General features: G+C 35.2%; 1 protein-coding gene across 3 annotated transcripts in view; it reads right to left on the reverse strand.

Annotated features, from left to right (window-relative positions):
• Positions 1-17,851, reverse strand: part of EXO1 (exonuclease 1) — a 41,184-nt gene that overhangs the window by 8,584 nt on the left and 14,749 nt on the right. For 2 of the 3 annotated variants that reach the window (XM_060088388.1, XM_060088390.1), the window contains exons 9-12: positions 17,541-17,637; positions 10,930-11,155; positions 7,660-7,906; positions 2,437-2,995 (exon numbers count right to left, since the gene is read on the reverse strand). In XM_060088388.1, coding sequence (XP_059944371.1) covers positions 2,437-2,995; positions 7,660-7,906; positions 10,930-11,155; positions 17,541-17,637 — 1,129 coding nt within the window. The remainder of the gene's footprint in view (positions 1-2,436; positions 2,996-7,659; positions 7,907-10,929; positions 11,156-17,540; positions 17,638-17,851) is intronic. The other variant, XM_060088389.1, reaches the window with a different exon arrangement.

Raw genomic sequence — 17,851 nt, forward strand, 5'->3', positions numbered from 1 at the left:
TCTACATTTCTTTTTAATTGTGTAACATGTTCAACATTAAAGAGAAAAAAGGCATGTACTTTCAAGAAGTAGAGTAGCACTGTATCAAATGCACAGTTACCTTCAGCAAAGATTTTTAGGACCTACCCTCTACACCCCAATCCCATCATGTAAGATTTTTCTATAGACAGAATAATCTGGATTCCCACAAAAATCAAATAAAAAAGGACAATGAATGCAAATTCAGAAGGCTTTACATTTCTGCATTTTTCAAGAGTTTTTTTTTTTTTAATATTTATCTTGGGATTCTACATAGTATTATATATTTAAAACAATCCAGGGCTTCCCTGGTGGCGCAGTGGTTGAGAGTCCGCCTGCCGATGCAGGGGACACGGGTTTGTGCCCCGGTCCGGGAAGATCCCACATGCCGCAGAGCGGCTGGGCCCGTGAGCCATGGCCGCTGAGCCTGCGTGTCCAGAGCCTGTGCTCCGCAACGGGAGAGACCACAACAGTGAGAGGCCCGCATACCGCAAAAAAAAAAAAAAAAACAATCCAAAAGTGAAAAATACTCCATTAATTTGGATTGTAACTTACAGAAACTCTTAACATTTCTTGCTCATAGTAGTGATGACTCTGGGCTATATCATTTCTTTAAATAAAGATCAAGAGTAAGATCCTAAGATTAACTAATCTCCAATACCGTTAATGAACTCAATATACAAAGAACACATGGTTGTTGCTTTTCACAGTGAACCACCAGTGGAAGTCTCCAATGCATTTTCTTCAGAACCATACAGTAAAACTTGATATTCAAAATGAAGCCCCAGTGGCACTATGGCTCTCTAAAACACTTTCTGAATAAAGATTACACAGTTTTTATGTTACCTGCTCTTGTCCCAATTATTTGACAATTAATTCATTTATCCAAAGAGGAATTTACCACATCTGGTGGCAAGAGATGACTTAATGAATGATTCTTTGTTTGTTTGTTTTTGAGGGGAGAGAATTTATGTTTCTATAATTGATAATCACAAAAATGGTTAGCCCAGAAGACAGAAGTGTGGAGAGTTCTGTCACCATCATGAGCCCATAGGCTGTGAGCTGGTAAGGTTTCTCAGTAAAACATGCTAAAAGCTTTACAAAGTTAGTAAAGCAGGAAGATGTCTGCTGGAAAAGGAACAAGAACACCCCAAAGGAGCTCAGCAGACTTGAAAGTATCCTCACAAAGAGACAGTGATTTTTAAAGAAAGATGTTCAAGAAATAGCAACTGTGATGGTACCCAAATGGTGCCACAAGAAAAATGCAGTAAGATGTGGAAAATGAAAAAGATGACATTAAAATGGAGGCTCATATTAAAACAAACAGTCTTCTAGAACAGTATGGATAAACTGAAGGCAAAGTGAGTGAATGGGAAAAGAAAAGCAAAAGCCTCAGGGTTTGGTTTGGCATACTCTTACTTAAAAAACACTACATGGAATGGATATTGGATTTGCATATATTAATTGATTTCCGCTTTCTCCAAATGAAAACAATTTGCTTCCATATTGTAACTAGGCTTTTGTCTTTAATTTGAGTCCAATACAACTCAAGTTTCCTTTAGGAACTGGAATAAAATACTTTCCTTTTCATAAACACAAGATATACTGATTTATTAGATGTTTAATATTCAGGATTATCAGACCTCAAAGTTCTGTCAAATATTACCAAGGCTGTAATTGTTCTTACAACTTGGTAACTGTAGTTGTGAACATAAAATGAAGTATGTTAAATTGGTAAATTTAAGATAACTCAAATTAAAGAATGTTATTATGCCATCATGTCATTTTAAAATATGATGTCACTGGGTCTTATGAGCAGTACTTATCTGGAGCTTTGATTTTACTTAAGTAAGGATTTAGATATTTTACAAATTAAAAAAAATGGCTAGGATGCTTTTATTAATTTAAACAGAATAACATAAAATCACTTGTATTACTATTTTGTTTTGTCATAAAGGGGAACTGCAAAAAGAATAATAAGAGTAAATAAAAAATGTATTTCTGAAGTACTAAAACTTAAGACGAACACCATCCCATTAACAGGGCCATTTCATTATAAGGTTTCAAATGTTGTCTGAATTCAAAAGTATATTAAGGATTTAAATATTAAATTTATAACAACTTTTCATGAAGCTTATCATCCTGCTTAGGCCTTAAGTGTTCCACAACTTGAGACACCTATCAATTGAACACAGTGATTCAAGAAATATAGTTAGATTAAATGTATAAGAGTCTAAAATACAGAGAAGCCCTTCAGATGAATAAAACATGAACTTTCTACACAGTAAGATCTAGAATGAAAAATTAAAACAATCAATTATTTCCATAATGTAGGCAAAATTTCCTCAATTGTCTTATAAACACCCTATTTTCTCTTACATATGAATTTGAAAACAAACGTTTCATAATGTGACTTACCTCTGAATCTAAATCCTTACTAGAAGGCTGAGAAAGTTTTGATGCATTTAAATTGTGTGGTGACAAGTCCATGCTTTCCTGAGACTGTGAAGACCAATCCAGTTCATGTAAAGGATGAGATTCATCACTTGACTCATCACTCTTTAACTGAGATACATCAGACGGCTCATTATTCTCAGGCAGAGAGATGGAAGAATCACTCTTTCTAAGGAACTGCTGCAATGCTGTGCTTGGAGAGGGGCTTGGTGTTCTTGAAAACTCTCCAAGACTTCCAGACCAACTGAAACAACTTCTTAGTGTACCCAAGGTGGGTGGTGAGATGGTCCTCGTGAATCTGCTGGTCTTAAAAGACTGAGACTCTTCAGCAATCACAGCCACATCATCTGGAATACGCTCACTTGAATTATGTGCTACACTGATATCTAACAACTTCTTACCATCTAGACAATCTGATTCATTTACATTGGCTTCTTTATCTGTGACAGCAGTTTCATCTAGAGACTGGCTGCTTGCTTTCTTTGATATACAGTCAGCAGAACACAGAGAATTGGAAAAAAACCTAACAGAAAAAACAACAGAAAGAATGCAGAAGTATTTTAGAGTTTTCTCACAAAGGTGACAAGATTCATAATGGAAAAATCGTTCTTTTAAAAAAATCTCATAAATATATTAATTTCATAAATAAAGGCAAAATAGATTTTACACATGGCTGATACTCAAATATTTGAACAGATATAGAAATATGCAACAGAAAGGACACTTTATAACTATGGTCTCTAATTTTGTAAAAGCAAAATAAATTAGCCATTTACCCCTAATCTTAGCTTACCTCCTAGTAGTAGCAAGCCATCTGGGAACTTGTAGTAGTATACTAATCTACCAAGCTTTTCATATACCCTGTAAACTTCTACACTAATTTAAATATTGAGGTTAAGACTTTCAAATCAATTATTCAATTCTGTATTACTAAAGAGGTATTACTTATTCAGGGTAGCAGCTTTAAAAAAAATCACTTTTAAAAACTCCAATATAAATGAAACAAAGATCAGTATCATTACTGGGAAGGATGTATTCAAGGAGTGTTTTTTAGGTTTAAAAAGAAAATCCTAGAGTGTATGATCAGCTAAATATGAAACTTAAAGAGAATTTACCTCATTAATAAGCATTAGTTCAAATCCAAGATGATTAAACAGAATATTTACTAAATGCTGGACAGTAAATATCCTCTCTTATATTTACATCAAACCCTTAGCTGATGTGTGTGGGTACAGGGCAGGAAGGAAGCAGCACGTAAAAGGAAAAGTCTTACTTGGTTTTTCACTGATCAAGAAACATCAGCTCCTTTATCTGATCACATAATTCACTTTTAAGCAAACAATAACCCCTATGATAGCCAAACATTTTTCTATATATTATTTCGTAGGTAAGAGAAGTTACAGTAACAGAGCCCAAGGTTATAACATTAATCAACTAAAGAACAGAATTAAAACCCAGAACCCCTCCTAGTTCACGGCTGTTTCTTTCCAAACAGCCTATGGTGTGACTTAACTGATAATTATATTTCTAGAACTGAGAAAATAAATAGGCATTATTCTAGGATAAGTATCTATATAATAAAGATAAGACTTAAAACAGATTTCTAAAAAGCAAACAGATGGGAGACAATCTTTTGCATATTTAATACCTCCTGTTATGTTATATTAAAAAGAATGGGGTGGGAATGACCACTGGCATATATATTAGTGACTGGGCACTCTGCCAGGTGTCTGATATATATAACTTCTGCTAGTCTTAAAACAGTCTTATGCATATGATCATCCATATTTTATAGTTAAAAAAATAGGCTCAGGGAAGTTAAATGGCATATGAAAGATCACTCAACTAATTAAACGATAGAGTGAGAATTCAAGTCCAGGCCTATAAGATTGTGTGCTCCTTTCACGGTACCATGCCAACTATGACTAGGAATCTTTCCTATCACTAATACTAACTATACAACCCCGGGAAAGTTTCTTAACCTCTGAGAGCCTCAATTTCTTAGCCCAAAATAGAGAAAATAACACCGACCTGAATATCTCATAATACTGTTGTGAGGAATAACATAAAAAGAACTTTGAAAATCAGCTAAGAAAACTAATTTAACAATATCTAATTATTATTAGATATTGCTCTATAATCTAGATCAGAAAATTATACATCAAAGATTTACTCCCAATTATTATTTCACAGGAAGTTGATGCAGAAAAAAATATTTCTCCAAGCATTTCTTAATGTTTCCTCTGAACAATTTCTTAGCCAAACAACTAACTAAGCTATATAAAGCAGCTATTTACAGCTTCAAACAGAGATTTCATTAAGCTTCCACAATGACTTAATAGCCAAGACCTGTAGAGACACACAAATATTATTCTCATTAGCTGTCTCCAAAGAGGCAGAAAAAGGAAATTCTATTTTCACCTAAATGGAAAGAAAAAGAGGCACTAAGAGGCAGAAAATGAAATCCTATTTTCACCCAAATGGAAAAATAAAACACGAGTTCCAAAAATTTCTCTGAATGACAGAAGTCAACTTTCTAGAATGTATAAATCAGCATAAGTCATCTAGAACACTATTTTCCATCTTTTGCGGCCTACTTTTTCATTATTCTACTGTTAACAAGCACCTTTAATGAGGGTGACTAACAAAGGAAGAATCAAAATGATCATTTCATTGTACTGTGAATGTTTCCTTGGAAGGACTTGATGGGAGAAGGGTTTGAAACATCCCCTAATGGAGGCTTAGGGATTATCGGTGGTTTATTCCTTCATGTCCTTCTCCTATCATCATGGTTAGACAAATCTGGCTGCAATCTAGTTTATTAAACTTGAAAAATAAAAAATATTCATTCTAAGTGTTCTAGAGAAATACAGGGGCTGATAAATTTTCTCTTTCTTAAAGTTACTAAATCATGCCTAAATAACTTCTAACACTTAAATTTCCTGTTTCTAGTTGTGGTACCACTATCCGAAATCAATAAAATAAGAACTATTTATTGTATGTTTATCATCTGTTGGGCAATATTTTATGCACTTTACTTATGGTAATAATTTAATTCTATCAGCGATCCTAAGATTGTTATACTTATTAGCCTTGAAGAAACGGAAGCACCCAGAAATTAACTTGCTCAAGTCGAACATCTCATGAGTAAACAGGACAGGATTCAAATCCAGGTGGTCTAACCCCAGGGTCCAAATACCTAACCCCTAAGTTCTACTGACTCTTCAAATTCTCATCTTCACTAGCGGGGACTATGGCAACTTTGGCCCTAATCTTTCTGCTCAGCTTTGGCCCTCTAGAATCCATTCTTCACAGTGTGTTCAGAGTGGTCTATCTAAACCAGGAATCAAATCATACTCCTCCCCTGATTAAAACCTTCTAAATGTTTCCCATCACCCCTAAAGACTCAAGTTCCTTAGATTGGCTTACAAGCCTTTCATGAACTGGCTTGCTTATTTCTGCTCCCTCATCATCTACATTTCTGCTCCCTTTTCATCCTTTTCCCAACTTACATTGTGGCAGAAGTAATAATAGCAGTGATCAACAGCAAAGAGTCAACCCCATGCTCCGTGCTGTTGCTCACCTCCATGCCTCTGTCCAAGCTGCATGAGTCTGCTGGGAAAGTACCTGGCTCCCTTCTTTGCTTCACCCACTCATCATTTAAACCTAGGTAACAGCACCTAACACTCATCCTTTCCCTCTCACCCTTTCCAACCATTGCCTCAGCATTAGATGCCCTCAAAACACCTCATGTAGGGGCTTCCCTGGTGACGCAGTGGTTGAGTCCGCCTGCCGATGGAGGGGACACGGGTTTGTGCCCCGGTCTGGGAGGATCCCACATGCCGCGGAGCGGCTAGGCCCGTGAGCCATGGCTGCTGAGCCTACGCGTCCGGAGCCTGTGCTCCGCAATGGGAGAGGCCACAACAGTGAGAGGCCAGCGTATCTCAAAAAAACCCAAAAAGAAACAACACCTCATGCATGATTTTGTCATTGTACTTACCACACTGTATGGAAAGATTTTGTTACTGACCTATTTCTCCAACTACGAACAACTGCATGTTTCTCAAGAGCAAAAACAATGTCAAGAGCAAAAACTATGTTTCTCATTTTTGTAACCCAGCATCTAGTATGGTATTAGATTATCAATTAATATGAGAAATCCATAGTCATCTGTACTTAAATAGATTTCTAAAAATACTTTGCAAAATTATATTTATCTCTTAAAGAAACTAAAAAAATAGAAACAAAGTCGGGGGGAGGAACCCCCAAAGGAACAGAGTTTTTCTTTTCTTTTTTTTTTTTTTTTGCAGTGTAAACATGTATTCTTTTTTTTATTTTTTGCTTTATAACAAATTTAATCAGTTTTACATATACATATGTTCCCATATCCCCTCCCTTTTGCGTCTCCCTCCCACCCTCCCTATCCCACCTCTCCAGGCGGTCACAAAGTACCGAGCTGATCTCCCTGTGCTATGCGGCTGCTTCCTACTAGCTATCTACCTTACGTTTGGTAGTGTATATATGTCCATGCCGCTCTTTCACTTTGTCACAGCTTACCCTTCCCCCTCCCCATATCCTCAAGTCCATTCTCTAGTAGGTCTGTGTCTTTATTCCTGTCTTACCCCTATGTTCTTCATGACATTTTTTTCCCTTAAATTCCATATATATGTGTCAGCATACAGTATTTGTCTTTCTCTTTTTGACTTACTTCACTCTGTATGACAGACTCTAGGTCCATCCACCTCATTACAAATAGCTCAATTTCATTTCTTTTTATGGCTGAGTAATATTCCATTGTATATATGTGCCACATCTTCTTTACCCATTCATCCGATGATGGACACTTAGGTTGTTTCCATCTCCGGGCTATTGTAAATAGGGCTGCTATGAACATTTTGGTACATGTCTCTTTTTGAATTATGGTTTTCTCAGGAACAGAGTTTTTCTAATGCAAAATGTAGTAAGGTCTACAATTCTTATTTTGGTTCTCCATGGAGAGATTACAAAAGTAACAGAAGTTCAAGGGAACAGTGGAACTAAAGCAATACATGATAAAAAACTGTAATTGGATTAAGCCAGGTCTTACACCTATCCCATTAGATTCAATGTTATTCAAGACAATTAAAATAAATACCAACAGAGTATATAATACAACAGACACACAACATTCTATAGATATAACTATACCTGCTTCTGGTTCCTGGAACCACAACTGCACCACTTTCTTCATTTTTTCTCTGTAAAAATGTTGCAAATTTGTTTCTTGTCCTAGGTGGTGTGCTTAAGCTTTTTTTAATAGTAGTTCCATCTACCAGGTCAGGCATAAACCGTTCAGAAGAGTTCAATAATTTATTACCTTCACAACTATTTTTCTTGATCTTCTTCGTAAAGGAAGTAGAATACTGACCCAATAGATCATCTTCTGATAGCTCTTCTAAGTAAAAACAAAATTATCTGTAAATCTTTATTTCATGTATAGTTAGACATTTGGTCTTAGTTTCACAGTCCATGTCCTACTGTCCTAAAGATAGTCTTATTTTTTTTTAAACTATGCATCAGAAAAGGGAATAAAAGAATGACTTAAAAATATCCCCTTGTCTGTGTTTTATGATTTCAAAACTTGGCTATGATTTAATGTCAATTATTTGTATGATTTTATGTGAAATTACCTAAACCAAAATTTCAGGGTACAATCATTTCTGTAAGGCTCTACACTCATTATATAATAAGGGCCTAATTCTGAATTTTTTAAAAAAAGGAATTAAATGTATGATTAAACTAATGTTTGGTTAAAAAAAATGTTTCAACATTTAAAAAAAAATGCTTCAAGGAGGAATATATACACACCATCACTGAGTTACAGTTTTTGAGGTGTATTTGATTGTCTTGTAGTCAAAAGTAATTTGTGCTCTAGCTCTTATCTTCATTACATAGCTATGGGGCTCTAGAAGACTGCTGTGTAACGAATGCATTTTATACCAATAAAATTCTTATACCAATAAGAATAAATCATAAGACTAATGTAAGATGTTATAGCTGAAATGGGCAAGGACATAGAGATAGCAGTAAGGTACTTTAAATTAGTCCAACTAATTCTCAGTCTGAATAGCTTCCACTCACATGGGAGTAAATGCTCATGACTCTAAGAAGTTGGTAAAACAGTTGAGGGTGCCAAAATACTACAGATAAGGTGATACCTCAAATTCAAAAATGTATAGAGTAAAAAAAACCTATAGGTCAGTAAACTTGTAAAAATCGGTTTATTATGCAGGGAATTGGGAGCTCTTACAGAAGAGGAAAAAATAAATATTGTAAGATCCCCAGCAAGCCTTCACCAAGAAGCCACACCACACTAATCTCATTTTCTTTTTATAAGGTTGTTAGACTAGCTATTTGGAGAAATTCATAGACTTAGTATACATATTTTAAGCGAAACTTTAAGACATACTTGAGCCATACTTCTCAAATTTCCAGGTGACATAATACCCATGTTAGAAGACAATATAAAGTTTCAAAAAAGAAAAAAAAATAGGCAGAACAATGGGTTATAATGAATTAAGATTACCTCAGTAAGGATAATGTAACCCATATTTAAGTTTAAAAATATAACTACCTGGCTTAACAGCAACTGGTGGATTTCGATTATAAACTCAGTAAATGCCAGCAAAATGACAAGAATACTACTAAAAGCTCATGTTATCTTAGTTTGCAGTAGTAAAAGCAGTTTCTGGATGAAGGACTGAAATAGTGCCACAATTCTAAATATGATCTATGGTAAGTGGACCACATCTCAACAACCACTCCCTGTAGTAGTTACAAATTATTAAAAAATTTGTATTGTATCCAAAGCATAACCTGGATAAGGAACTTTTAGCTTGCAAAAGAAATTTAGGAGGGTCACAATGGCTGTCTCTAAATATATGAAGGGCTGTCACATTAAAGAGGGAAAACATTTACTGTTTTTTGTTTTGTTTTTGTGTTTGTGTGTGTACCTGTGGATAAAATCCATTGATAAATGGTAGTTATAACAAAGCAGACTTAGTCTGACACAGGTAATTTACTGATGACCTCTCTACATAAAATGAATAAGCCTACCTTGATGGAAGAAGAAGGGAAGGAACTAATATGTACAGTGTACCTGCTATGTACCAGGGCTTTTTTATATTTATATCACATATACAAAAATTTGTGAGATAGGCAATATTGTTCCCATTTCAGAAGAGGAAACAAAGGTTCAGAGATATTATCATGGAAAAGATTTAGGTTCATAAGGAATCAGGACACTTTGGTCAAACATGAATAATCTATACCTAAATTTAAAAGATAAGGGCATGAACTAAAAGTTTGCAAGGGCTTTGTTTTGTTTTTGTTGTCAGATATTCATTCATGTAATGTCTGAGGGAAAGAAGGAAGAGAGAAGAAATGGATTACAATTATTCTTTCCACTTCTAAACATGTTCTATGGTGGAAAGAAAAAACCTTTTCCCAATACTTAGTATTCCATTCTCAGCACTTTTGTTCAACACTGTAATGGAGGTTCCAGTAGGCAAGAAAAAGAAATAAAAGGTATCCAGACTGGAAAAGGAGAAGCAAGACTATCTTTACTTGCAGGTAATAGGACTGCCTACATAGAGAATCCTAGAGAGTCTAAAAAGAGATACTAGAACTAATAAGTCATTTTAGTAAGGTTGTAAAACACAAGATTAATATACAAAAAATCAAGTGGATTTCTATATACTAGCAATGAACCAGAAATTGAAATTAAAAATACCATTTACAACAGCATCAAAAATCTGAAATATACAGATAAATTTGACAACATATGTGCAAGACCTGTACACTGAAAACTACAAAGCATCTCTGAAGACTTAAACTAAAGAAGACTTAAATAAATGGATCAGAAAACTTGATATTGTTAAGATGTCAATTCTCCCCAAACTTATCTATGGATTCAACTAAATCCCAATCAAAATCTCACCAGGCTTTTTTTTTTTTTAATAAATTGACAAGCTGATTCTAAAATTTGTATGGAAATGTGAAGAACACAGAATAGCCAAAACAACTTTTCAAAAGAAGAACAAACTTAGGGACTTACACTACCAGATTTATACTACTGGATTTCAAGATTTTGACTATAAAAGCTACAGAAATCAAGACAGTGTGTCTGGCATAAAGACAGGAAAAGAGACCAATGGTACAGACCTGCACATATGTGGTCAAATGATTGTCAACAAATGTGCCAAGGCAATTCAATGGAAAAAGGATAATCTTTTTAACAAATGGTGTTGGAACAATTGGATTGCCATATACAAAAAAAAGTGAACCTTGATCCTTACCTCACACCATATAAAAAATTAATTCAAAAAGGATCAAAGGCCTAAATGTAAGAACTAAAACTATAAAACTTCTAAAATGTGACCAATTCTCACTAGTGTTTCACAAAAACAAAATACATACCACTTCTTGGTCTTTTTGCAATGGATGACTTCCTTGGAAGATTTAACCCTTTAGTACTAATCACTAGTTCAATGCCCACAGTACTTGGATTTTCCTTCACCTTTGTAGCATCTGAAACAATGTCCAGCTCAAGTCTAGGGCAATAGTTCCTATGCCAAATGCTATTAATATTAGATGACTTTTGACATGTTTTGTCAGTCCAACTATGACTGCTTGATTTGGCAGGCTAAAATAGTAAAAGGAAAAAGGTTACTTTAAGAAGAAAACAGTTAAATCATTTCCCTCTGTATCAACATAAATTATAAGTAAATAATTAAATTACCCCTTTGAACAGCTTTTGATGAAATATCTGTCCTCTAATAATAACATTTTCTACTTTGCTGGTCCTATACTTTTCCATTAAATGTGTCTTGTATTCCTAGGTCTGTTTCTCTCCCAATGAGGGTCAAGCAAACTCATTAGCTCATTTCTAAGAAATAAAAAAATGAATCTTCCTAAGATGAACAGTGCAAGAAATAAAACTACACTTGAAGAAACGTTACCAGAAAAAAACGTACTTTTAAAATTTGAGTATTAGTTCAATATACAATACTAATTAGTTTAATAATCATCTAGCAATAAACCTCTAAATAATCACTGACATACCCTTTACAAAGGACCTGAAAATTAAAACCATAAAATTATGTATTTAATCAACTATCCCATCTCTAGAACTTGGATGAGTTCAAACCAAAACAATCTAATTCACAAAACAGTTTCTTTAGTGGACAATACCTATGTATTAAATAGGTATGTATTAGTAGACAATACCTATGTATTAAACAGAAAGCTACTTTTGTCTACATTGAGTCATGCATAAAACTTTCTCCAAGAAAGAACTTATTGACAGTAAGGATTGGTAAATAATCATTTTTAATGCTAAAACAAGTTATTCACAATTAATAACTATATTATTTTATTATTTTTTCTAAATATATTTTAGATGAAAATGATCTACTAATAGGATGTCAGTGATATTCTAATAGTAGGAGAGGCACAGGGAAAAATTAACACTGGTACAAAAAATGTTGGTACTAGGGTGTGAATTCCATCTGACAAAAGTCCCACCTGAATCTGGAATCTAATCTTTCACTTAAAGAAAGGACTAAAAATAAAAATAAATAAATAAAAAACGAGGTGACATTATTCATAATATACTCTGAGAATTAACAAGGAAGGTAACTAAGAATAATTGAGAGAATAGGTATAATAAAGACAGTTTAAGCAGTACAGCTCATGGCATTAGATCCCACTGATGGTTTTATTTTAAAAAAAAAAGAGAAATAAGCAAGTAGAAAACTTGACTGGCAAGAATAAATCTTAGATAAATAATAAGAATTAGTTTGATGTACAATTAGTGGTTCTGAAAGAAATTTCTCTATGAAAAAAATAATCTGATAAGGATTTGGACTTATGAAGGATGGCCATCTTAGTGAGCCATAACATTCCCTATTGTATCTGAACATTTTCATTACAACCAATTATTTTTGAGTTTCTCAAAGGAAAAACTTGAGAATCATTCTGATGAAATTATAATATCAGTAATTCAAATGTGTAAAGAAGATAGCAAAATAAAGACTTTTCAGTTCCCTTTTCCTACAAACTTCCAATTATAAGGTAAATAAGCCACAGAACTATAATGTACAGTACAGGGAATATAGTCATCCCTCAGTGGCTGCAGGGGATTGGTTCCAGGACCCCCTCAGATACCAAAATCCATGATGCTCAAGTCCCTTATATAAAATGGAATAGTATGGTCAGCCCTCCATATCCGCGGGCATCTGCAGATTCAACCAACCACAGACCCAATTTGATTGAATCCTTGGATGCAGAACCCATGGATATGGAGGGCTGACCAGTATAGTAAATAATATGTGACTTCCCTGGTGGTCCAGTGGTTAAGACTCCACGCTCCCAATGCAGGGGGCACGGGTTCGATCCCTGGTCAGGGAACCAAGATCCCTCATGCTGCACAGCATGGCGATAATAATAATAATAATAATAATAATAATAATAATAATAATAATATTGTAGTAACTCTGTATGGTGACAGATGGTAAATAGACAGATCATGATAATTTTATCAGTCCAACTATGGACTGACAAAATATTGAATATTGAATCACTATGTTGTACACCTGAAACTAATATGTCAATAAGTCAATAAGAAAAAAATCATCCCCAAAGCAATAAGAAGAAACAAACACAAATACCATCTACAGAAAAATTAGGAGATATCTGTAACTTCCAAACAACAGTGAAGACAAGAGTATAGAGAGAAGAATTTAAAGAACCTAGCCCAAGGAGGGAGGGGCAAGATAGGGGTAGGGGATTAAGAGGTACAAACTACTAGGTGTAAGAAAGCTACAAGTATATATTTTACAATACAGGGAATATAGCCAATATTTTATAATTATAAATAAAGTATAACTTTTAAAAATTGTGAATCACTATGTTGTACACCTGAAACTTACATAATATTGTAAATCAACTATACCTCAATAAAGAAAAAAATAAAGAACTTAGCCCAAGAAAGATCAAAGTGTCTTCAAGCATCTGCAGAAAAGAATATCAGTAAAAAACCAATTCTGGACTTCCCTGGTGGCACAGTGGTTAAGAATCCGCCTGCCAATGCAGGGAAGATGGGTTCGAGCCCTGGTCTGGGAAGATCCCACATGCCGCAGAGCAACTAAGCCCATGCACCACAACTACTGTGCCTGCACTCTAGAGCCCACGAGCCACAACTACTGAGCCCACATACCACAACTACTGAAGCCTACATGCCTAGAGCCCGTGCTCCACAACAAGAGAAGCCACAACGAGAAGGCTGCACACCGCAACCAAGAGTAGCCCCGCTCGCTGCAACTAGAGAAAGCCCATGCACAGCAACGAAGGTGCAATGCAGCCAAAAAAACAAACAAAAAAAAAACGCCACAAATTCCGCATACAGAAAGCTGAAGACTCGGAAATTTAAGGGATCAGGTACCATGGAGGCCACAAGTAGGGGGAGGGCTAAAAAAAGGTTTATTTGACTCCTGGGCGCTCATGTTCAATCTGTTCATACAGTCAGTTCACACCCATCTGCTTTCAGAGTGACTGGAACTTTGAAACCCAGAAACAATAACATAAAAACAGTAGGTACTTCAGAAGATGAAAACATCCATTTGTCTAAAGACAGAGATCAAATGAAAGGCTAAATAATGAATAGTGGGAAACAGCCCTACCCCTTCCTGGTCCACCCCAGCTCATTTCCCTATCTTCCTCTCAAAATGCAAACAGCCACATTTACATAGTTAAGTAGAAATTGGAGGATCCCTTTTTGGAAAAAAGAACTGTACAGAGAAAACATGCTGATGTTTGGGAATTCACAAAACAAAGGCAACTTGTTTCCAACCAGTTCACCAAAGAGTAAAACCCAAGACTATAAGCCCCACTCATTCACACAAAGCTTCTTAAGTGCCTCTCCCAAACAGGAACAAATTGACAAGAAGCTCTAGGTGTTTGAAAAAAGTCTCCACCATGAAAGAGAAAAGTCAAAACACATAGAAAAAAAAAAAAATCCAAAGCAAACAGAGATAATGCAGAGAGCAGAAGAAAATGTACAAGAGATTATAATTAATATTCTGAAAGGGGTGGGGGGAAAGAGGAGATTACAACCATGAAATAAAACAAAATCTTTAAAAAACCACAATTAAAGAAAGGGTTCTTAGATATGAAAATGATAGTAAAAAGTAAAAATTCAACAGAATTTTCTGCAATGATAGAAAAGTTCTATGCTATCAAACATGGTAGCCACTAAGGACTTTAAAAGTGGCCAATGCAACTGAAGAACTAAAATTTAATTTAATGTTAGTTTAAATAGCCACATGTGGCCAGTGGCTACATACTGGATAGTTCAAAGTTGAAAGACAAAATAAAAAAAAGTTTTTCCCAGAAACAGCAAAAGACAAAGACATGAGTAAGATAAGTTCCAGAATTTGAAGACCAGAAAAATCCAATATCTAATTAACAGAAGTTCCAGATACAGAACAAGAGAAAACAGAAAAAAGGAACTAGCAACCTGAGTGTAAGGTTTATATAATTTGAGTTGATGAACATAAAGTTCTTTTTTAGTATCAACATGAATTTGTGCTCTCTTAATAAGCTTAGTTTATTTCAGCTAACAGTAACGATCCTTTTCAATGCTCAACTGGTCACCAGTTTGTCAGTGGCCATCTTCTCTAGGCTCACCTCTTTTTCTTTCTCAAGGTGCTCTGTTTCCCTTACCTGGTAAACACTAAGACATTCTTGGTACAGCCAGAATGAACTACTTAGAGTACCTTTAACATGTTATCCTCTTTCACACATGCTGTTTTCTTCAACGTGGAACCACTCACCCATCTTGAAAATCCCCACTCATCTTTGTAAAGCCAGGACACACACTAGTTCCTCTATAAGGAGACAGTAGAGGGCTTGGCTTGGAATCAGAGCTCCCCTATCAATTAAATTTGTGAGCTGGCAAGTCACCTAACCTCCCTCTAATTGTTTCCTCATCTGTAAAATGGAAATAATGGTACTGACCCCAGAGGCTTGTTAAGGAGTAAATGAATTACTATGTCTAAGTTGGTTAGGATGGCACTTAGAACACAGCAAATGCTCAAGAAATGTTTGTTATGATTATTAAAAAGTATTCTCTCCTAGGGACTTCCCTGGTGATCCAGTGATTAAGAATCCACCTTCCAACGCAGGGGACACAGGTTTGATCCCTGGTCAAGGAACTAAGATCCCACATGCCACGGGGCAACTAAGCCCTCATGCCGCAACTACTGAGCCCGCATACCACAAACAGAGAGAAGCCCACGCACCGCAACAAAAGATCCCGCATGCCACAACAAAGATCCCAGGTGCTGCAACTAAGACCCGATGTAGCCAAAAAAGAAGTATTCTCTCCTTAGGTGGAGTTAAGTGCATGCCCTTTGTTTCCAGAGAGCCTCGAATACATCTATTATAGCACTTACCATATTTCTATATATATAACCATGTGTCTCTCCCTTAGACAATGAGTAGCTTACAAGCAAGGATTATGCTCTGTTTTTCTTTATATCCCAGAACACTAGCTAACCTAACTATGCTTGTTATAGCACTTAACAAATGCTTAGTAAAGAACTGAATGGTGAGTAAGGGTAAAGATCTGGATAACTATGAGAAAGGAGAAACTATTAACCAGAAAGACAAAAAAGAAGCAGAAGGACTTAGCAATGAAAAAGAACCCAGGGGTGGGGGAGGAGCAAAATAGGTGAAGGAGATTAAGAGGTACAAATTACAAGATATAAAATAAATAAGTTATAAGGATGTAATGTACAGCACAGTCAATATTTTATAATAACTTTGTATGGAGTATAATCTACAAAAATATCAAATAACTATGTTGTACACCTGAAACTAATACAGTTGACCCTTGAACAATACAGTTAATCTGAGTATAATTTATAGTCAGCCCTCCATATCCGCAGTTCTCCTGCATCTGCGGATTCAGCCAACCAATGACCGTGTAGTACTGTAGTATTTGCTATTGAAAAATACCCCTTTGTAAGTGGATGTGTGCAGTTCAAAGCCACACTGTTCAAGGGTCAACTGTATAATATTGTAAGTCAACAATACTTCACTTAAAAAAAATTAAATCCCAAGTCTTCTAGTCTGAATGAAAGAGATCATGTAACTGACATTCATTCATTCAACAAAAAAAGTGGTAAATATAATATGGCAGTGAATATCACAAAACCCTGCCTTTATGAAGATTACATTCTACCGGGAAGAATCAGAAAATAAACAAGAGACATAATTTATGGAGTAACAAGTGCTAAAAAGAAAAAATGTTATTAAGGAAAGCTGATAAGAAATAAAGAGTTTGCTTTTGACTGTGGATAGATTATAGGAAAGCATTTATGTAGATTCAGGAGATATTTAGAATTATGTGATTGGTATACAGACTACAGATTGGGTTAAAGATGTGCGAGTTCTCTGCATAAATGAGATAATTAGAGTCATAAGAACTTACTTAAGGAATAAATCTGAACATAAACGAGAACAGAGTCTGAATGGAAATATGAACAGAAAAGAGAGAATGGTGGGAGAGTGTATCATAAGAGATACATACATACAATTGGGGAAAAGTAGAAGAAAACAGGAAAGGGCTCAGAGACACATAGCAGGGGTGCTCAGTAAGTATTTGCTAAACTGTGAATGAGCGAAAAATCAGTTTTTACTCCCCAAGGGAGGTATTTCTAGGTTTGGTCTTGCCAGAGGCCGAATGGGGTGAGATGAAAAAAGGTCATCAAACATTTGGTATATTCAAATGAAATGTTCAAGTGTAAAGGTTTGATAATACATTTTGTGGTCAATTTTTAATTTAAGGAAATTAACCAATATACATATTTTCTCTAACATCGAGTTGTTTTCAATCTACACCCTGCATAATGCCTGGATATAGAAATGCTTAAAAGCTGTTTACTAAATGAAGATTTGCCTCTAGTCACAGTTCCCGAGATATAATTAAAATGTGCTCTTTTAGAAAGAAGTCTTTAATATGTTACCACAGCAGTGTCTGGATTGTAGTCATCAATCTGTTCGAAAGTATTTATATCTTTATTTCCAAGTGCTATTTGAAGAGCTATAGAATCATCAACATATCTAGGTTGGTAAGATTAAGGAAAAATGCTTTTATTAACAACCAAACAAATGATACTGTAATAAGACAGAAAAGTGTGTTGTACTGTCACAGGTTTATGACTTCAATGGACCCTACTTACTTTCCACATTCAGCTTTACTGAAACCACAGTCATAGTTTACTAGTCACAACAGGAGTTGCCTATTTTCTGAAGCAAAGTCCCAAGGCATCACTTA

This window comes from Mesoplodon densirostris, chromosome 2 (genome assembly GCF_025265405.1).
Source record: "Mesoplodon densirostris isolate mMesDen1 chromosome 2, mMesDen1 primary haplotype, whole genome shotgun sequence".
Classification (NCBI taxonomy): domain Eukaryota; kingdom Metazoa; phylum Chordata; class Mammalia; order Artiodactyla; family Ziphiidae; genus Mesoplodon; species Mesoplodon densirostris.